Source organism: Ambystoma mexicanum, chromosome 10, assembly GCF_040938575.1.
Source record: "Ambystoma mexicanum isolate Mex_15411 chromosome 10, UKY_AmexF1_1, whole genome shotgun sequence".
NCBI classification, from domain to species: domain Eukaryota; kingdom Metazoa; phylum Chordata; class Amphibia; order Caudata; family Ambystomatidae; genus Ambystoma; species Ambystoma mexicanum.
Genome location: NC_090932.1, coordinates 1,159,331,798 through 1,159,354,559, shown reverse-complemented (window position 1 = coordinate 1,159,354,559; position 22,762 = coordinate 1,159,331,798). Strand labels below are relative to the sequence as shown.

Below are 22,762 nucleotides of genomic sequence, written 5' to 3'. Positions count from 1 at the left end.
GAGGACTGCGACCATTGCGTCTTGAGCGCCCACTGCAAAGATCTCATCCGCAGGCGAGCCTCTGGCACCAGAAGAATGCAGGATGCCATGAGGCCGAGCAACCTCAAGAACTCAAACTCTGGGAGCGTCTGGGCATGCTGAAACTTGTGCACCATCTAATGAATGTGAAGAGCCCTCACCTGGGGAGGAAAACACTGCCCCAGGGAAGTGTCAAGCACTGCTCCGATGTACTGGAGCCGCTGTGTTGGCGTCAAATGGGACTTCTTTAAATTGAGGGAGAAGCCCAGCCTGTGAAGGGAGTGGCAGGTGACGGACAGATGATCCAGGACTTGCTCGGGAGAGCTCCCCCTGATCAACCAATCATCCAGGTAGGGGTAGACGTGAATCCCCCCTTGCCTGAGATGCGCTGCCACCACCACCATGAGCTTGGTGAAAACCCTCGGGGCGGAGGTCAATCCGAACGGCAGGACCCGAAACTGAAAGTGTGAGTCGCCAACCGCGAACCTCAGGTACTTCTTGTGCTTGGGATGGATCGGCACATGGAAGTAAGCATCCTTGAGGTCGAGTAACACCAACCAGTCCTGAAGCTGAAGGGCCTGGAGGACTTGAGAGAGAGTAACCATCTTGAACTTGTCCTTCCTGAGGAGTTTGTTCAAACCGCGCAAGTCCATGATGGGTCTCAATCCCCGTCTTTCTTCGAAATCAAAAAATAAGGGGAATACCATCCCTTGTTCCTCTCCGCTACAGGCACTAGTTCTATGGCGCCTTTCTCCAGCAGGGCTTGAATTTCCTGCGCAAGGAGCGGATCCGGACTCTGCAAAGAGAGGTTCCCCGGTGGATTGTCGCGAGGCCTGTGCCGAAAGGGAAGACAGTAGCCGTGGGTTATGATCTCCAGAACCCACACATCTGAAGTAATGGCTTGCCACTCTACAAGATGCTGCGCCAGCCTTCCCCCAAACGGCGAACCATGGGACATGGCCTCATGACTGAATGGGAGCGGCTGCGGCGTTACCTGGGGGCAAAGAGGCAACTGCCCGAGCGGCCTTGGCACCACGGGTACCCTGTCGTCCACCTCTGGTACCCCTGCGTTGGCCTCTTTGACTGCCAGCTCCTCTCGCTTTACTGAAGGAGTAATAGCGAAAGGAACCACCCCTCCACTGCTGTCCCCTAGGACGAAAAGGTGGAGGTTGGCGAACTGCAGCGCCCAACGACTTCGCTGCAGCTTTTGAGGTCTGCAACCTCTCAAGGCTCTCGTCAGCCTTGCTGCCAAAAAGGTGTTCACCGTCAAAGGGCATGTTGAGGAGCCGGGACTGCACATCAGGAGCAAACCCCGACTTCCGCAACCAGGCAAACCTGCGTATTACGGTGCTCGCCGCCACGGACCTACTGACGCATTCAGCTAAGTCCAAACCCGACTGAACAGACTCACATGGCATCCTTACCATCCTGGACCATAGCAAGGAAACCATCCCGTTCGTCCCCTTCGGGAATATGTTCAGCCGCTAATGCAACACAGTTCCACAGAGTGTGTGTGAAACGAGACAAGGCACAAATGGAGTTGGCCGCCTGAAGCGCCATACCACCAGAAGAAAACACTTTCTTCGCCCAGCCATCAAAACGTTTGTCGTCCTTATCAGGAGGGATGGTAGGGTACGACGCCTGCTTTGCCGGGGCCGTGGCCGCCTGCACCACCAAACTCTCCGGAGTGGGGTGCCTGGTCAAGTAGCAGGGGTCGCTACTGGCTGGACGATATTTTCGCAACAAGGATCTGCCCACCGCCGGGAGACACTCCGGAGCAGTCCGAGCCGCCGCCACCCTTCTCTGTAAAGCCATATGGAACGGCAGTACCAGTTCAGTTGGGGGACCAACATCAAGGATGTCCGTCAGATCATCCTGCACAAACTCCCCTGGGGAGCAGACCATCCCAAGTACTCAGAAACCCTAGCCATAAGGCGCCGGTACGACGAATCGGCATGAGAGCCAGGCTCAGGCCTACAAAACTCCACCTCCGGAGAGGTGTCCAGTTCACTGGCATCATGCAGTGACTGTCTCAAATCGTCAAACTGACTACGGCCCGAGACAATTTCATCTGGAACCTGACTAGGAACCAGGCCATCAGAATACTCATCCGCCTCTGAAATATAGTCCAGGTGGCGAAAAGAAGGCACCCGAGAGTGCTTGCTCTTAACCAGAGCCTTCCTACGGGGTTCTCCCGTGCCACGGGGTACCTCCGACACGAAAGGCGCCGAGAGAACCGGCATCGAGGAAATCGGCGTCGACGTCAGATGCAGCTCCTCCAGCATCGGCGGCGTCGACACAGCCCTCGAAGCCGGAGCCCCGAGCGTGTCCCTCGACGACCTGAGCGTCGACGGCTTCGACGACTTCCTCGGAGCTGGAGCCTCGAGAAAGCCTGTCGATGCCCTCGACGCCTCAGACGTCGATGTCTTCCTCGAAGACCTCACAGGTGCATGCGGTCTCGAACGCGTCGAGGACCGGGCGCTGGAACGGGTACATCGAGAACGAGTCTCCTTGTCCGAACGGGACCTCTCCCGTGACTCGTGCTGACCACTCTTGCGAGCAGTGTCTCTCGACCTCTCACGACCGACCCCACTTGGGGGCACGGACGGCTTAGTACCCTGCGACTCAAGAATCGCCAGCATTTTCTTCCCGAAGGAAGCCCATTCCTCCGGCGTCGCACGGCTGGTGGGGTAAGCGACGTGCCGGGCAGAGTCCTCCGAAGAGGACCTGGAAGACGACCGGTGTCGGCGCTTCCGAGAATGCCTCGAAGAGGCTGAGGAGTGGCGAGACTGACTCCTAGAAGGAGACCCACGAGACGTCCGACGATGACGCAGAGAGTCACCCCTCGAATCATCCGTCGAAAGCCCTGCAGACTTAGACTTCCTGGGCTTGGACACCCGACCTACCGACAACAACTTCTTACGTTCGCGTAAGGCTTTGGACGTGAGCGACTGGCAGTCGATACAGTCATCCGTGTCGTGGGCCTCCCCGAGGCACCAGAGGCAGGCGTCGTGCGAGTCCGTCACCGACATCTTGGACCCACACTCCCCGCACTTCTTGAAACCCGGAGGCGGGGTCGAAGACGAAGTAGAAGACATCTTCACACGAAGGATTTTCACAAAACGAACAGGTTCGAAGAACCGAGAAGAACAGAACTCCAAAGAGTCAAGGCGTTAACCGAGATTCACGAAGCAACACGTTCGCGGAAAAAACGGAACTGAGGCTACGGGCGTCGTGCGTCCTACTTATCACATCGGATGACGTCGGACGTCGGAGGAGGCCCTCGACGACGGCGCATCGACGTAGGACGCAGAAAAAAGTTTCCGAAGCAGCACAGCTGTGGTGATTACATGTCATAGATATGGAATACGTCGGAGGACCCAATCCCCCTCGAATTACAGTTACCAACCAACTCTTTACAAGTAAGTTACTTTTAAACAAGGGGGGCGCTGTTGTGCGCACATGAGATGACTGCCTGAGGTGTGAGCTCCTCTCCGGCTAAAATCCTATTTTAGTTTTTAAAAATCCTGTTCGGGAGCCACTCGGGAGAACTACTCAACGTGCATCTGACCCCAACAAATGGGCACACCGCCTGTGCAAATACAAGGAAAAAACAGACAATATTTGGCTGGAAATTCGCTTTGTTGGATCCAGCGAGGGCAGTGGGAACGCGAGGGAGAGTACCGCGCTCTGACCAAGTGAGCCCGCTGATTTGGAAACGCTCGAAGGCCACGAAGTGGGCGGGGACGGTGCGACTGTGTGGTAGCGGCACACATGTTTTCCCACTGTATTTCCAGCGACAACAACGTGCCCTGGCGATCGCCTGAAGTGTCATCCTTAACAAAGAACTATTCCTCTCCCGAACCTTACGGCGGAGACACTAATCGCCGTCAACACAACCAAGTTACAACTGCGGCACATGCATTCTCTATATGCGGCCCATCAGCTTACGGAATACATGACCCGAACCTGGATGCAGTGAGCGGCGCATCGCTCTTCCCGCGCAGACATCTCTGTTCCTTGGAGACGTCTAGCCCCAGTCAGTGTTGAGCCGGTGAGCCGGGACCTGCCAGGTACGTTCTCCACTGCGGCACTGGGATCGGGGGGAGGGCGATGCCAGCCCCGGCCCTGTGGAAACGTGACCCTCCGGCTAGGCGTCCGGCGTCTTGTCGGAGGCCCTTAACCTTAGCGGCAGCGCTGGTCTGGGAGGACGCGTCCTACACCCGATTTGGACCGACTACAAGGCACACACTGTCCAGCGTGCAGGAAAGGCCCTCTGAGGGAACAAGCACCCGGCCAATGGTGAGTGGAGAGGAGCGACTAAAAGATACGGCTCATTTGGGTGCTCCCATTACGGGACGCACACCCCACGAACGCAGCACCGGCCCATGAGGCAGACTTCGCCACAATCCTGAACTAATTCTATGACACTATTACGGCGGCAACAGAGGCTGGAATACCTGTTGGCTGTGCTGTGCGATACAGGGTTGTGACCGCCGTGGAGAAGTCGAGGAGGTGAGGGTGCAGGATATCATCATACGCCACTTGACCTTCCTGGTGCACCATATCACGGGCCAAGCACCCAGGCTTCAAAGAAACGGAAATATAGTACAATCGTCGGATCCTCGCTGAAGGTACATGAGAGGGCACAGTACATTTGGGGCTATTAAAGACTGTTCAGACAGGCGGTTGTACACCCGCTGATAGCATAACGACTCCGAAACTGGTTATGCCTGATGGCCCGTTACATATGGTGGAATCCACCCTGGCCTGAGTTGCGAAACATACACCAAGTATCCGGTAAGCAGAACGCCTCAGGGGCCTGAGGTAACAGATATCAGTCTGGTACCAGAATTGCATCAGGCTGCTCACCTACACACCCACAACAAAGCAGAACACTGGGTGATCGCTCATATGTATATAATCACAGTATACCAGCAGATTGCTGCTGGCACAATGCATGCTGTAAGGCTGTTAGGCAGAAACCTGTGCAGTTCCCTTAGGGACAACTGCAAAAGGCTTAGGACTACAGGTGTTGGCAGTAAACCCAATTGGTAGCAGTCTGTACCATCCAGATGTACCTGGTAGCTGTGGCTGAGCAGCCAGACTTCTCTCAAGAAAAGTTAGACAGTATCTAGAGTATACAAGATAGGTACCAAAATACAGTAGCACAAGCAGACATTGACCAGAGCTTTGGTATCAAAGTATATCATTATTTATTAAAAGACACACTTAGAAACACTCCAGCACTATTGTTGTAAGCAAGTTCAAAAACACAGTCACTATTACTATATATACATCCCTTATTCCTTATTAGACAAGCCTTAGTTAACACCACTTATTTTCAGACAGAGGTCAGCGCTTAACTAAAGATGGCTCTCCAATAAGTTAAGAAAAAGGGAGGGAAAAGGCAGAAATTAGGAAAAGCACACAACACAATACTTTAGAAGCACCCAGCAAGGCAGGAAAGTCAAAGTCTACTTGTGAGCAAAAAAGTTCAGACGCCAGGCTCACTCATGGAGAGAGTAGAACACCAATGCGCCCAAGATCACACAGTTTAAACGGCTTGAAAAGTCTTGCAGGGAGTTCAAAAAGGAATTGGTTCAGCTCAGAAAAGTTCAGTTAGCCAGCCTAGGGCCAACCCAAGTGGTAAATTGAGGATTTAAGAGAAACCCCACACAGACCATTGCGAGGGAGGCCAGGCGAACACAGTACCTAGAAAAGTGGAGAGAATCCTCCAGCGGGGGCAGTTGTTCTTGGAAGCGGGTGCAAGTTGCGTTGTCCAGAGGAAGAGTAGATCTCGACGTGGAGGAAAGCTGAAGGTTGTTGCACTGCCAGGTAAGAAACCAGCCGCAGAGTTCTCCGGTTAAAAGGTACTACCCTTTTATTCGCGGTAGTGGTAAAACGTGGTATCCCGGTTGCTGGGGTGCTTGGCACAGGCAAGGCGGCCACGAGATGATTTGGGAAGGCGAAAAGGCGGGCACACTGGTTATCCCCACCAGTCAAAGGAAGAAGACTCTTCGGGATGAAGATCTCTGTCGTTGGAAGAAGTGGTGAGTCGGTTCAGCAGGGCTCCACTGGTGGTGTCGTCGTTGCAGGTCGGCTCAGCTTCTCCCTCTTCGGATTCTTTGGTCCTGTGGCGACGTCTGAAGATCCAGTCCCCAAAGCCCTGCTTTTATGCAGAAAACCCCCATTCACTCAGCCTAGCTGTCACTCAAACATGCTAAGTGGTGAGCCGGGCGGCTCACCACTGGGCCAATCATACAAGAGTGCGACTTGAGTTGCTGAGGCAACTCAGTCCAGGGTGCCTAAACCCCCCCCCCCCCTCCCACACATCCTGTAGACCGAGACAGAGTGGCACCACTTTTGGAGGCTTCTGTGGAGAAGCCCGCCAAAAAGTGGAACAAAGGGCTCGACTTGGGTTGGAGTTACAGAGGCGAACACAAACGCCATTTTAAAACAGAGTCCTGGCAAAAAGACCCAACCAGGGAATAAATATTAAATAAATAACCCAGCGGGATCTTTAACATTGCACCAAAAAGTGGTGCGTTTAAAATGAATGGGAAAATCCCATAATAAATATTCTTAAGGAATATTTCGCGTGGTAACCACTGCCACCAGCCAGAAACTCGACGAGGGGGGACTGCACAGTGCCCCCTCCAAAAACAAACCCAGGGGGAATCTAATTACTCCTACCAGTACTTCCACAATATGATGGTTTGTACTGGTTCTGTTCCCAATTTAAGACTAGTAAAGTCAATGGTGACTTTACATGACCTGGGAGACAGTAGTCAGTCCCAGGGTATGAAGTCTATGTTTGGGGGTCACTATGACACCCCTGTGTTACTGCACTGAGGGTGCTGTGTAACACTTACCAAAAACCACATGAAACCCTATGGAGTAAAAGACCCCATAGCCCATTAAACAAATTGCAAAGTCAAAGGATATCTCAAATCATGTCTAAGAGTGGGAGAAAAAGAGTCTCACCCTTAGCAGGAGAAAAAATTAAACCCCAAAAATCCAGCAAAGCTGCTGGGGGACTCACTAGGTTTGGGAAATTAGCCTCAACAGAGAATTCTCCCTAACAAAGGCTTACCGAGTCAGAGTAATAGCGGAAATACGAGCGCATTATTGAGGTACGTGAGAGAGCACAACCCATCCCAGCAGTCTATTAATATGCCAACAAAGGGTCCACCACTTGTTTACGTGATAAAGACACCTGCTTACAGCCCTGTGACTAAGACTCTCTCTACTATGAAAATCCCACGCAAGATATTCGGAACCATCTGTCAGTGTATACCAACCAGCCTGGTACTTGACTGGGGTCATACAAGATCACTTGATCCCTATTACATGGTTCCCTGACGGGCCCCCTCCTCCAAGAACCAGAACTGCTACGTAGACTAAGCCCAATCTAAGTGCTTTACCGAACTACTACCGCAAGTACCAGGGGCGCTAAAGGAGCTAGACGAGTTGTGGGTTGCCGCAGAAACATAACAGACATCTATAACAACTGGCACTCGTGGTACGAGCCTCTGTGTGCAAGCCTCGTGCGAAGCGAACTGACACCTTGATTATGTGGCGATGCCCAGGGGAGCCGGCTCCAAGACAAATTAGACTGGACCCATGGACTCCTTTACAAGCAGCCAATCTCCAGGCACCATGCCCCCACCACTTGCTGAATCCCCGGCAACCACATGCGAAAATGCCAGATATAAGCAGCTCCTAACCACAGTACGAAGTGGTTTTATGTCAGTTATTGTGAAATTAGACTAAATCGTTTCCACCATTGGTTCATTGATAGCCCCTGTTGAGAAAGAAAGCGCACATTTAACGGAGGCTGAATCTAGGATCAGTACAATGAAGACTATCGGCCAAAACCCTCATGAGGTCACCCTATTGAAAGGCGAGATGGGCAAACTACGAGGGAAATGCGATGATTTGGAGTCCTGGTGCCGCCGGAACAATATCCGTATTGTGGGGGTGGCGGAATCCATTTGCAAGGGCCCCATGGAGACATGTGGAATCACTACTGAAATCCTTGTTTGGAGACGACGTCTTCTCTGAACATTTCCTATTTGAGAGGGCCCATCGCACACTGGCACCAGCGCCCAAACTCGGAGCCCCACCCCGAACCATAATTGCCAGGTTACTCAACTACAGAGACTGGGACACAGCTCTCTGTTTGCCTCGGAAATGGACCCCCTTCGACATGAAGGCAACAATATTCACATCTACCCTGATTTTGCGGCCGGGGTGCATGCCCAGAGGAAATCATACGACCAGGTCAAAAAACAACTCTGCTTATGACAGGTCCCGTATATTCTGATCTTCCCGGCGAAACTGCGCAAACATGGAGGACATGCACACTTTTTTCTTTTTTTTTAACACCCCACAGACGATAAGGACTACATAGAAGCCACTATCCCACTACCGCCGCAAGAACCGAGAAAAGATCAAAACAGACTTCCGTACCTCGCAGGAGATAGAAGAGATCCTGCTGACTGACCACGTCGACTCTAACATCCTTTTTCATAAATGTATAAGTGAAGGAAAGCAATGCCTGGGTGGCACTGACAAACACTTGCTTTGCAAACCAGATGAGTGATGGTCTACCGTGGCAGTTGTGAGGTGCGATATTCGCACCCCCGGAAAGTTCCAGAAGTTGTTCAATGGGTTTCATCATCAGGTTGGGATTGATGGTGCGCATGGAGTTAGGGGGGACATTATGGGAAGTTCGGGGGTAAATAAAAAAATCTGAGAGTTGCGCTGCTACAAGAACTGTCCGATCAGTTGAAATGTGCTATGGCACTGGAAGCAACACTTCTATGGAATGGCACATAAAACACATGTTTATAAGGGGCTAACTGTTACATTGCTCTCCTGGAATGTACAGGGGCTTAACCCGATTAAGGGCAGGAAGGTTGCAGCATATGTAGCACGACATAACCCGCAGATACTGTTGCTTCAGGAAACACTCGCACTTAAAAATATGATCTCCAGTTTTCTCCCACGATGGGGCCCCCTCAGATATGGTACAGGGTATTGAGCTCAATCCAGGAGTCCTTACTCTTATACACCCCAGTGTGGGTTTTCGATACCTGGATAGCATGATAGATGTCCGGGGCAGATTTGTACTGGTGTGGGGGGAGATAGCTGGCCATGATGTGGTCATTGTGAACACATATGGGCCCAACATAGATGACCTGGAATTCTACCATACGATACTGGGTAAATTGGACACAAAAGAGGACGCCCCGATATTGTGGGGTGGGGATTTTAATACAATCCTAGATACATCGCTTGACCAATCCTCTACAACCCCCCGGGGTCCCACAAGAGCTGCATCCACCCTGAGACAAATCATGTCTCAGGTATTCCTAACAGATGCCTGGCGCGCACTTCACCCACTGGAAAAACAATACACATTACTCAATAGTCGATGACTCGGAATCCCGCATAGACTATTGGCTTGTTAGCTTGTCCCTGGTAGGTTTGGCTGTTAATTGCGACATTTATCCACGTACCCTCTCAGACCATTCTCAGATATCCCTCACCCTGGCCTTGCATGATGATGCCCCACAAGCTAGACGCTGGAGGATGCCTTCAACCATACTCCGAGATCCTCATTATGCGAGGCACTCCACAAAGAAATAGAAGAATTTTTTTAAATAAATGAAGGATCAGTTGACGCATACTCCACATTGTGGGAGACATTTAAGGTGTGGATACGAGGCATCATTATGGGTAAATCCACTGGACTACCAGTTGCTGTCAGGAAGGAACTGGGAATAGTTGAAACTAAACTGGCAGGGTTTGAGGCAGAGTACAGTGCCACACATAATAAAGAGGGTCTCTCCAAGATCCACGAGGCATTAGGTGAATTTAACAAACTAGCTGATCGTTAAATCCTATACATAGCCACCCCTGCCAGGGCCCGTAGATTTGGCGAGAGCAATAAAGCAGGGACATTTCTAGCAAACATGCTTAAAGCAGAAGGCCATCGAAACCCAATTGTTAGTATCCAAACTCCTATGGGTGAAATGGTAAAACGGGAGGTGGACATAAACGCCACATTTGTTGACTTTTATAAAAACATATACTCCAACCGAGACACCAAGTCCATTGACGAGATAACCGATTATCTGCAGGGTATTGAGCTCCCCACTCTTGCCCCCGAAGTCCGGTCTGTACTGGAATTACCCATAACACTACATGAAGTCACACCCGCCATAAAGGCATTAACATCTGGTAAAGCCCCCAGATCGGATGGCCTGGGTGCAGAACTATATAAAGAATAACACGACAAACTGGTCCCTATATTATTAAAACTATGGGACGAGGCAATGGCACAGGGCTCGCTCCCGGCATCCATGCATGAGGCTGTAATCACTGTGCTACATAAGCCGCAGCGCCCTGCACAAGACCTGTCCTCTTATAGACCCCGCTCCCTCATCGACACCGACACCCAGATCTTTGCCAAATACTCCCAACCAGACTCCTACCACATATGCCCTCCTTGGTCCACCCAGACCAGGCTGGCTTCATTCTCACACAGTCCACAGCCTTAAACCTACGACTTCTCTTTGGTGTGATGGCTCAGAATAATCCAAAGGCTGACACAGTAATTGCAGCCCTAGACGCCGAGAAGGCTTCTGATTCTGTATCATGGTCCTGCTTATTTGCAAGTGCTTAAACAATTTGGATTGGGTCAATACTTCCTCAACTGTGTCCGACTCCTGTACACAGACCCGGAAGCTCGGGTCCTCACCAATTCGAACCATCTCTTCCCTTTCTGGTGCCCCTACCTAAACACAAGAGGGATGTCCTTTACCCCCCCCCCCAACCCATATTGTTCGCCCTCACGATCGAACCCATGGCGGAATTCATCCAGCAACACCATACACATAGGGGTATCAGAATGACTGGACCCCCTCACCTAATCTCCCTATATGCTGATGACACTTTGCTGTATGTCCGAGACCCTGAAGCTAACCTGGAGCCAATTATGGCAGATATTCATGCATTCACCAAATACTCCGGGTACAAAATTAATATCTCCAAGTCTGAACTGTTTCCTTTGACCCCAGCTACCCAAGATTTGTCCGACATGGGAGGGTTCAAATGGTCCCCTAACCGGGTCCGGTAGCTAGGAGTGGTGGTGTCCAAGGACAAACACACATTTTACATGGATAATCATGAGGTACTCTTACTATCACCAACCAATAAGCTGCAGCAATGGACCAGACTTCCCATTTCCTTATATGGCGGAGTGGCTCTCCTTAAGATGATAGTCCTCCTCAAACTACTTTATTGTTTTGGCAACAGAACCATCTGGCCCGGTAAAACTTTCTTTAGGAAACTCCAACCACTAGTCACCACGTTCATATCGGGTCGGAAAACAGCTAGGATGAAATGGACCAAATTAACTGAACGATTCTCGAGCAGAGGCATTTCAGCCTACTTAGTGGCTCAAGCACGATTTGCCAAACACTGGTTTGACCCGGATGACACAGCAGCACATATTCCTATAGAGAGATATGCGCGCCCCCAACCTCCGATATCCGACCGGTTATTTTTGGCTCCAAGTACAAGGACTCCTGCGAGTTTGACCCGGCGAGTGCTAACGTACGCGCATGGTTCACAATATATAAAAGAATTGGACTCACGAACCCGTACGACCCAGAAATCCCATTGTGGAATTTCCCCAATATTGCCCCCACGTTTGATAAAGCACTTCAGAAATTGTGGGATCCGACTAAACAATTTAAAATGAGGGATATGTTTCCAGAAGGGGTGTGTGTGTGTGTAATATATATATATATATATATATGAAAGATTGTGTGGACGCAATGGGAAATGGGCAGCTTAAATGATACCACTTTCATCGCATGAAAGCCGCAGCAGCTAGGTGGCCAAAACATTCCCCGCAGAACCCCCTACACATGAATGTACAAGGGCTATAACAGCGACTGATGGGCGGAAGAAAGGGATATGTATTCTGCACGCTCTAGTTCAATCATACTCAACCTCCCAAAACACTATGAAAGAGACCTGGGACCATGATTGGGGAGATCACAAAAAATGGCTCAAGTACTGTCAGCTTACTAGATCTGTTTCTACAAACTCAGGGTTGAGACTAATTCAATTTAAAATACTGAATCAGCTGCACCATTCCCGTCAAGCAGGCGAAATTTGTGGAGGGCTTTACGGGGAAATGTCTGAAATGCGATGCATCTAACGCAAATGTGTATCATATGTACTGGTCCTGCCCCCTTGTGGCAAAATTCTGGGAAGAGGTTGCAGAGATCCTGGAAGATATCACATCTATCCCTGCATCCCCTTCCCCGCTGAAATATCTGTTTGGTGATATAGGTAAAATAGCAGAGACTACCAGACGACTATTTAATGCGGAACGTATAGGTGCTAAACGCTGTATACTAAAGTGCTGAACATCAATCAATGCACCCCGTAAGGAAGACTTCCTAAGAGAACTCGCAATGGTGAATGAATGCAAAGAGCAATATGTATCAACTGTGTTAGCAACGTGTCGCCCTAAAGATATATGGGCTCCCTTTAGGAACTACCTCTGTAATATGTTATCGGATAACGACTTTACACCCCGACAACTCCGTGAACAGTAAGACATTGCTTGATGTGCTTTGAATATTAACTTGTTGTAATGATGGAAACATACTGCTGATTCTGTGATGCTCTGTTCCGTTGTAACTCTCGTTAAAATAAAATTTTAAAAAAAGTTACTTTTAAACACTTATTTTCTTTTCTAGGCAGAAGTCCCCAAACCCTTAAAAGTCTTTCCCTTATTCTTGGAGCATGAGTGTTCTCAGTGGCAGAAGGGGAGTCACTAGGACTAGTGACCAACAGGCAGTGTCAGAATAGGTCCTTTAGTAGCAAAAGTCAGAGTTCCTTGGGAAAACTGGGCAAACAGGTGAGTACTTTACTTCTGAGCTAGAAGAGGGTCCAGGGGCTTCACAGAAAACACCCTAGCAGGATTCTAGCAGTGGGACTGGCTGCACTGGAGAGGCCTCCCCATCACAGAAGACAACCCACAGCTGCACAGAAATCCTAACAGGCTTAAGGTAAATACATACCCAAGCCAACAGAGTACCTCAGCAGTTAATAAGATTTTGCAGCAGGAGAACTTCAGGGTCTGCAGCCAAATACCCGGTCAGTGGATTCCTTGTCGTGGGGACTGAAAACAAGACCTCAGAAGGAACTTTGCAGCAGGGAGCGATGAAGAAGGCTCTAGGAATTGTTACAGTTTTAGTGGGAAAAGGGATACATTGTATCTCCCCAGCACTCCACATAAGGTGGGGTGTGCTGGTTTCACTTAACAAAATGTAAAAGGGATCCAAAGATCCTGTCTACCCTTGGGAACTGTAGTTCACTCAAGGTTAGCACATGAAAATTAAAAGGAGCCCCTAGGGCAACCCAGCAACAAGAGGCACTTATTGCCAATAAGTTGTTAAAGAGGATAACTTTAAAAAGACTATGGAGAGTCTTAAAAATGACACCCATAAAAAGAGTTAAAGATTATGTGTGTGTGGAAAAGGGTTCCCACTCACTGAGGTATTAAGGAAAAATATTCCACTAATAAAGCAAAATGTCCTGGGTTGACCCTGGTCAGGAAGATTTACCAGTTCTGTGCAAACCTTACCCAACAATAAGGACTTGGCTATTCTTATCGAGTTCCTCGTCCTTAGTGGAATGGATTAGATCGCTCTCCTCCTAAGGAAGGTCCAGTATACGCTCCTGGACATCAGGGTTCAACTTCGTCGCCCGTAACCAGGGTGTCCTTCTCACGTCGGTAGCAATACATATGGCATACCCTGAGGTGTCAATGTGAGCCACCGTGGACTCCATTATGTCCTGCGCAACTATTTTGGTTTTAGCAAGCCCAGCCTTGAAGCGCGCCTGGCTCTGCACAGGGCGCTCAGGAAGGAAATCGGCGATCTCGCGTTACAGTCTCTGGTTGACAGCAGCCAGCATGGCATCAGCACTGGACTGGCGCAGATGGAGCAAAGCGTTCAAATAGATTTTCTTTCCATATGCTTCCAGGATCTTCTCCTTACCCAGGAGTGCAGAGGCTGATGTAGCCGATGACAATTGCGGCCTGGAGTAGAGTGAAGCTACAGCAATCACCAAGGAGTGTAGCTGGGGGTGCGCCGACAGCAAGAGGGGGTGCCCCGACAGCAAGAGGGGGGTGCCCCGACAGCAAGAGGGGGGTGCCCCGACAGCAAGAGGGGGTCCCCTTCCATTTGCCGAAACTTGGCAATGAGATGCCTATTGGTAAGATGTGTAGAGTGTGGTTTGAGCCATCCTTTCTTGGCAAGCGCCACCACCTCCTTCTGCACTGGGATTCCCGTTTTAGCCGTGGGGCGTAGAGTGAGAACCTCAGCCAATACCCCCACCTCTGGTTGTTCCACCTCTGGCTGTGGGAGCCCCAAATACTCAGCCAGGCCCGTAAGGCACTCGTGGAAGGTCTTGGCCAACTATGGCGTGTCAGGGTCCTCCTGCTCATCCATGTCCACCAATGTGTCCTGCTGGTCCGATGCAGCTGGAGGAGTGCTGGGAGCTGGGGCGTACTGATAGGTGCTGGAGGCTGCTGCGGAATCAGATAAGGGGCTGCTGTGACTGACAGAGGCATGGGAGCTGGTGTCGTAGGCACTGGAGCAGGCAGCTGGGGCTGCGATGAGCCCAGAGGAGCTGGACCCAAGGGCGGAGTGGCCGTGGGTGCTAACGGCTGAACTGGGGGGAGCATGTCCCTGATCACATCCTTCAGGACGATGCCCATCTGCGGGATCCCATGAGCGTCAGGAATTTTTCAAAAAACACTGTCATGCCGGAGGAGCGCTAGATGGCGAAAGCATAGGTGTGCGACCCGGAGGCTGTTGGGGCCTGGGCACAGCCTGTCTTGCTGTATGTGGTGAGGTGTATCTGCCCTGCGACGCTGATGGATATGCCGTGAGCCAAGTGCCAGGTGATGTCCAGTTCCACCTGGATACTCGTTCCCCTACCTGGTCCCGAAAGGGGGGATTGTGTCGGGTGAGCAGACATTTTTTCCAGCTGTGTGCCACGTGCCTGTGTCGTGGAGCTTGCCGCGCTGGGCCCAGCTTCCTCCAGGACGCGGAGTGGAGGAGACTTTGGCCTACCATGCACCTCAGGACAGAGCCTGGTAGGCGGAGTGCCCTCGGCTGTGGCGCCGGTAGTGCTGCGTACAGGCGTCCCCAATCAGACATCAGTCCGGTATTAGGGCGTATACCCTCGGTTTGAGACCTCAGTAAAAGAACCTAGCTGTCCCTCAGCAGAGACATTGGTAGGATCTTGCGACCCCTCGGCCTGGTGCCCATTAGCTGAAGCAGCCTCGTTGCATGTGCTGGTACTAGGATTCAATAGGTCCCTCCCGCTCGTGCGCTTCCTGGGGAAGGAGTCGCCTTTGCTGGGTGCGTATGAGAATAGCGCACCTACCTTGGGACTGGTATTGTGTTTAACGAACGCCTTGAGTTCCTCTGTAGGCGACTTACCGAAGAGCTCCCTCAACCTGGCTAACCTGTTCTTCAGAGCGTGCGATGTGAGCGCGTTGCACGCTGTACAGCCTTCCCAGCTGTGGTTGGGGCCAAGCCAGCGGAGGCAGAGAGCGTGAGGGTCAGACGTAGTGAAGAGACCCTCGCAGGCTGGACACCTGCTGAAGACGGCTGACGTCAACGTGTGCCAGGGAGGAGCGTGGCGCCCGAAGACAGAACAGTACCCGATTGAAAAATAAGACAAAAGTACTCCGGGGAAGAGCGCATGGAATTACTAGGCTGGGGGCCTAACCCAGGAGCGCTGGTGAAAGCGGTCCGTTCCTGTGGACGCGGAAAAGAGGACTAAAGAGTAGGGTGGGGAAGGGGCATAGTCAGGGGAGCGCATGCTCCCAGGGCTGCACCCCCACGCGCACCTAGTTTTAAAGGGGAAGATGATTTTTCTGGTGAAAAAGGTTCCGTCTCCCGTCCTTGCGAGAAACGCCCATACAATATCCATGAAAGGGGACTAGGCGTAGGAGTATGTACAAATCAATAACCCTTCAATCCATTTTCATTGCATACTACTTTGCAAGAAAGTATATTTCCAAAATCAGAAAAAGTATTGTATAAAGGCTTTATCCAAACCCCTTTGTCTTTTAATAAAAATTACTAATGTTAAAAACATTACAACTTTGTGTGCACCTCTTATTTCTGACCCCTCACACCAAGTACTCTCTCAGGCTTCAGTAAGGAACTGAAGAGCGGATTCTGAACCTGGTTCACTGTGCACGCTCAGCCAACTCTTCAGAACCTTGGGTACTAAAAAAGAAACTCTGAAATTAACATTTACTGTTCTTAATTGTATGGACATGGACTTTTCTCAAAATCCCATCTCTCCAAGTAGAAGCTAATAGAGGAAGGGGATGAGAGAAAGGTGAAAAAGCAAAAAAGGAACGGAAAACTAAAGCAATCCGGCTCCCAGTACATTAATCCCTTGTGTAGTCTCAGACTCACCTTTTTGGAGCCTTGACACATAATGACACATCGACCTTCGTCATCCTCCAGCGGTCGGTTCGCATGACCCACCATCTGTAGCACATCATAGATAGGGTAATCCACGTATCTGAGGTGAGAAAGGTAGAGTCAAGGCAGGAGATGAAGGTGGAATCAGGATGGGGAGAAACAGTGAAGCACATGCAGAGAAGCAGAGTGAGTACAAGGAAGAGCATTTAATGTCAGGAGGAATCTCAGGAGGCAGGTGTTGAAGCCCCAAGGTTACTAAGCTAATCTAAAAAAAAAAAAGCATGTGAAACGTCACACAAGTATTCTTCTATTACTTACATTACATCTGGTCAAATAACACTTGAAGAAAAAAAAAGTAAGTGGCTCGACAGGGATATACTGTAACAAGCTATTGATTCTATATATCCACATAAGGTTGAAGCTGTATATAGACTTCATCTACTGCTGTAAATAAGTAGGAACGTTTAAGTATGTAAACTGAGCAGGAATCATTACTTTATTACTTTTCAGGTCTCAGTTGGGGACCAATGGCTCCACTGCTATCGGTAGGGTTACAAACCTTTTAAAAAAAACAATTTTCATTGGTTTTTACAACAAACTAAACAACGTAACCATCACACCCGACATTTTCAGTTACAAGCTTTTTCGCATACATTTGCGTGTTATTTATTACTGTCTTCCCCCTCCCCCCACTTTAACTCGAGCTTCCACCTCAATTCTTCAGGCTTCCCTTCTCTTGGGGTTAATCCCCTTCGCCATTCTCGGGCGTGTCGCACTCACTGGAATTGGCATGGGAGGATCCTGACAATGTGGTTACCATTTGTCTCCATGCTATCAGAGGTCCCACTTCATCTCCCCCCCCCCCCCCCCCCCGTTGGCTGCCTCATACCATGGTACTGTCTCGGCGTCTGCCCGTTTCAGAAGATCGTTCCACCATACTTCTAGTCTGGGTTTATAGGCTGCTTTCCAGCTCATGGCTATTCCCCTTTTGGCCAGAATATAGGACAGGTCCTTCAGTTTGCATACATGTTTCAGGTAGCGTGGTCTGGTATATCTCCACCCCCCCCCCCCCCCCCCATCATGCATGCCCACACGGATTCCACATCTAGCTCTATTCCCTTTCCAACTAGTCGTAGTTTGATTTCATCCCAGATTTTTCCCACCTCTGGGCATGCCCAGAACATAAGAATCATCCCGGCATCCACCTCCCCGCACTTGGGGCATTTTTATACTTCTGTACTCCCAAATCTGGTAATCTTTTGGAGGAGTCATGTACACCCTATGGGTGACATATAACTGAATCTGCTGTAGCCTCGCATTCCTGGACACCTTTTTATGATATCTCTGAGCTCTTTCCCACTGCCCATCTTGCATAGGTTCTCCCGCTTCCTCCTCCCAGTCCGGTCTCAATTGGAGCAGCTCCTTACCCACTCTGGACATCACCAGTTCGTTAAGTCCGGGATATTTTGTGCCCTCCCTCCGAGATATCATACATCGTTTCTATGGCAGTATCAGGTTGTTCTGCTAGTGCTATTTCGGACCACTTTTCCTTCACCCGTTTAACTATTCTGATATATGTAATAGATTCCCCTGTGTGTATCCCAGTTTCACCCAATATCATTTGGAAGTCCAGTGCCATCCCCTCTTGCCATATGTCTTCCAAGGTCGCTACGCCTACCACCTCCCAATATTTGCATATCCCCTTCCTCAGTTGCTCATCCACCCCGCATGGCGCCACAAGTGGCACCTGCGGGGAGCATGGGGTTGGGTTTCCCATAGCTTGGCACGCTTTGTGCCACGTCTTCCAGCCCAGTTCCAGCAATCTCGATTGTCTATGCATCTCTGGTTGGGGTAGCCATATCAGTTCTTTTAGGAAGTAAGGGTCGCATTCGCCCCTCAACAATCTAGATTGTACTGTCTCGTCTTCCGACAGCCACCTAGCGACATATTGCAACTACACTGCCAGGTGGTATATCTCGAAGTTCGGCAGGTTTATACCCCCTCTGTGGTACGTATTCTGTAATTTCCATACGGCCACTGTTTCTGGAGTTGTGCCACAGGAAGCCTCTGCATAAACTCTGGAGTTTGATAAAGCGTTTGGGCAACATGTGTGGGATATTTGCGAAAAAAATTTAGTAGCCTAGGCAGGACCACCATCTTAAGCAAGGGCGCCCTTCCCTCCATGGCTAGGGGGAGCTTTGCCCAGAACCTCATGCAGTTCTTGATACCGTCTACTGCCCTTTCCGTATTGTATTTGTGCTTGTCTGCAATCGTATGATACATGTTAATCCCCAGGTATCTGAATGTCCTGCTCTGCAAGGTGGGTAAGTTCTCCTGCGGGAGTCCTCTATACCTCCCCAGGGGGGACATGCACAATTATTTGGGGTTCACCGCTATGCCCGAAGGAGTACCGTAGTGCTCAATGTTAGGCAGAAACCTGTGCAGTTCCCTTAGGGAACACTGCAAAAGATTTAAGACTACAGGTGTTGGCAGTAAACCCACTTGGTAGCAGTCTGTACCACCCAGATTTACCTGGTAGCTGTGGCTGAGCAATCACACTTCCCTCAAGAAGAGTTAGACAGTATGCAAAGTATACACAATAGGCACCCAGATGAACAAGTTACTTTCTTACCTGGTAACGTTCTTTCGATGGGATGGTCCGACGACGTATTCCATATCTATGACATGTAATCACCACAGCTGTGCTGCTTTGGAAACTTTTTCGGCGTCTGCGTCCTGCGTCGATGAGCCGTCGTCGAGGACCTCCTCCGACGTCCGACGTCATCCGATGTGATAAGTAGGACGCACGACGCCCATAGCCTCAGTTGTAGTTTTTTCCCCCAGAACGTGTGACATAAGTCAACTGCCAGTCAGACACAAAGCCTTGCGGAACGTAAGCTGCAATCGCAAAAGAAATTCTGCAGCGGGGAAGGCAGGGCGGGAGCGATATGGAATACGTCGTCGGACCATCCCATCGAAAGAACGTTACCAGGTAAGAAAGTAACTTGTTCTTCGAGGGGATTGGGTCCTCCGATGTATTCCATATCTATGACAGACTCCCAAAGCAGTACCAAAGCAAGGAGGAGGGAAAGAATTTAGAATCAAAATGTAGAATAGCCAATCAAATAGCAGAGCAAAGGACCGCCTTGCCAAAGGCCAGATCCTGTGCTCGGACGGAATCAAGGGAATAGTGACGTACAAATGTATGTACTGAAGCCCAGGTGGCTGCATCACAGATGTTGCGAATAGGAACACCCCTCTGCAGGGCAGTAGACGCAGCCATACCCCTGGTAGAATGGGCCCGCAAGCCAGCCGGTGGGTCCTTACCCGCCAAACGGTAGCACTCCGAGATGGCCAAAATAATCCAGCGAGACAAAGTCTGTTTCGTCACAGCTTGCCCCAAACGCTTTCCAGCGTAACCAATAAAGAGTTGATCATCCACTCTGACCCGGGCCATGCGTGAAACATAAAAGCTTAAAGCTCTCCTAGGATCAAGCCTATGGAGCCTCTCCTCTTCCTTACCAGGATGCGGAGGAGGATAGAATGCCGGAAGAACAACCTTCTGGGCCAAATGAAATTCCGTCACTACCTTCGGAAGAAAAGAAGGACGAACTCTAAGGACAACCCTGTCCTTGTGAAATACAGTGAAGGGAGGCTTAACTGAAAGTGCCTGTAACTCACTCACTCTGCGAGCAGAAGTAACCGCAACTAAAACACAGTTTTCAGAGTTAACAGCCTCAAAGGGCAAGAATGTAAAGGCTCAAACGGAGCACCCATAAGAAACTTAAGAACCAGGTTTAAATCCCAACCGGGCACCAGGAAAGGTGACGGAGGGAACACATTAGTGAGCCCTTTCAGGAACTGTGAAATCAAAGGGATTTTAAAGTAAGAACACTCTTCAGACGAGCGCTTAAAGATGGACAGCGCCGCCAGGTAACCCTTAACGGTACCCACTTGCAAGCCCCTGTGGGCCAAAGAAAGTAAAAAGGACAGAACCACGGGGATGTCACATGCAAAAGGATCCACATTCTGAACCCTGCACCAGTCGCAGAACATACGCCAACGGCAATGGTGCAGAGACTTTGTTGCCGGCCTTCGGGCCGAAAGCAACACCTCCATCACGTCCTCAGGGAGGTCCCAATCCTTATACCTCAACCTTTCAGAAGCCAAGCGTGAAGGTTGAGGGATCTGACCTCTGGATGGAGAACCTGACCCCCCTCCCGTGAGAGCAGATCGTCTCGGTAGGGAAGACGGCGTGGAGGGCAGATGGATAAGTCGAGAAGGTCCGGGTACCACGTCCTCCGAGCCCACGCCGGGGCAATGAGGATAATCCGGGAACCGAACTTCCGTAACCTCCGCAGCACTTGCGGGATGACGGGGACTGAGGAAACGCATACAGCAGCGGGAATGACCACTCCACCACGAACGCGTCTCCTAAGGCTCCTTCTGGAGGAAATTCCCGCGAGCAAAACCGTTCGCACTTCCGGTTGACACTGGAGGCGAAGAGATCAACTTGCGGGGTCCCCCAAAGGGCGAAGGTCTCCAGGAGAATCTCCTGAGCCAACTCCCACTCGTGAGAGATCGCGCTCTGCCTGCTCAGAGCGTCCGCCGTCACGTTTTCGGCTCCGGCCAGATGAACTGCCGAGATCGAAACTTCCTGCTGGATGGCCCAGAACTCGAGCTGCATCGCCTCTCTGCACAGAGGAAGTGACCCTGCCCCCCCCCCCTTTTTGTTGAGGTAGTGCATGGCCACTGTGTTGCCCGTCAGGATCAGGACATTCTTTCCTCGCACAGACGGCAGAAAAGCCTTCAGGGCTAGCCTGACGGCCCTCAGCTCCAACAGATTGATATGGAGTCTGGACTCCGACGGAGACCAACGACCGCTGACTGTAAGCCCGTTGGCATGAGCTCCCCATCCCGTGAGGGATGCATCCGTCACGATCGTCACCTCCGGCCAGGGAAGCCAAAATGGAGCCCCCTTCATCAAGTTGCCTTCGACGGCCCACCACAGAAGGTCCCGGGCGACCGAGGACGGCACCTGAATCGAGTCCGACATCCTGCCGGAGGACTGCGACCATTGCGTCTTGAGTGCCCACTGCAAAGATCTCATCCGCAGGCGAGCCTCTGGCACCAGAAGAATGCAGGATGCCATGAGGCCGAGCAACCTCAAGAACTCGAACGCTGGGAGCGTCTGGGCATGCTGAAACTTGTGCACCATCTGCTGAATGTGAAGAGCCCTCACCTGGGGAGGAAAACACTGCCCCAGGGAAGTGTCGAGCACTGCTCCGATGTACTGGAGCCGCTGTGTTGGCGTCAAATGGGACTTCTTTAAATTGAGGGAGAAGCCCAGCCTGTGAAGGGAGCGACAGGTGATCGACAGATGATCCAGGACTTGCTCGGGAGAGCTCCCCCTGATCAACCAATCGTCCAGGTAGGGGTAGACGTGAATCCCCCCTTGCCTGAGATGCGCTGCCACCACCACCATGAGCTTGGTGAAAACCCTCGGGGCGGAGGTCAATCCGAACGGCAGGACCCGAAACTGAAAGTGCGAGTCGCCAACCGCGAACCTCAGGTACTTCTTGTGCTTGGGATGGATCGGCACATGGAAGTAAGCATCCTTGAGGTCAAGTGACACCAACCAGTCCTGAAGCTGAAGGGCCTGGAGGACTTGAGAGAGAGTAACCATCTTGAACTTGTCCTTCCTGAGGAGTTTGTTCAAACCGCGCAAGTCCATGATGGGTCTCAATCCCCCGTCTTTCTTCGAAACCAAAAAATAAGGGGAATACCATCCCTTGTTCCTCTCCGCTACAGGCACCAGTTCTATGGTGCCTTTCTCCAGCAGGGCTTGAATTTCCTGCGCAAGGAGCGGATCCGGACTCTGCAAAGAGAGGTTCCCCGGTGGATTGCCGCGAGGCCTGTGCCGAAAAGGAAGACAGTAGCCGTGGGTTATGATCTCCAGAACCCACACATCTGAAGTAATGGCTTGCCACTCTACAAGATGCTGCGCCAGCCTTCCCCCAACCGGCGAACCATGGGACATGGCCTCACGACTGAGTGGGAGCGGCTGCGGCGTTACCTGAGGGCAAAGAGGCAACTGCCCGAGCGGCCTTGGCACCACGGGTACCCTGTCGTCCACCTCTGGTACCCCTGCGTAGGCCTCTTTGACTGCCAGCTCCTCTCGCTTTACTGAAGGATGA

General features: G+C 51.0%; 1 protein-coding gene across 1 annotated transcript in view; it reads right to left on the bottom strand.

Annotated features, from left to right (window-relative positions):
• Window positions 1-22,762, bottom strand: part of SNRNP200 (small nuclear ribonucleoprotein U5 subunit 200) — a 983,530-nt gene that overhangs the window by 161,332 nt on the left and 799,436 nt on the right. The window contains exon 36 of the mRNA XM_069619090.1: window positions 16,557-16,665. Coding sequence (XP_069475191.1) covers window positions 16,557-16,665 — 109 coding nt within the window. The remainder of the gene's footprint in view (window positions 1-16,556; window positions 16,666-22,762) is intronic.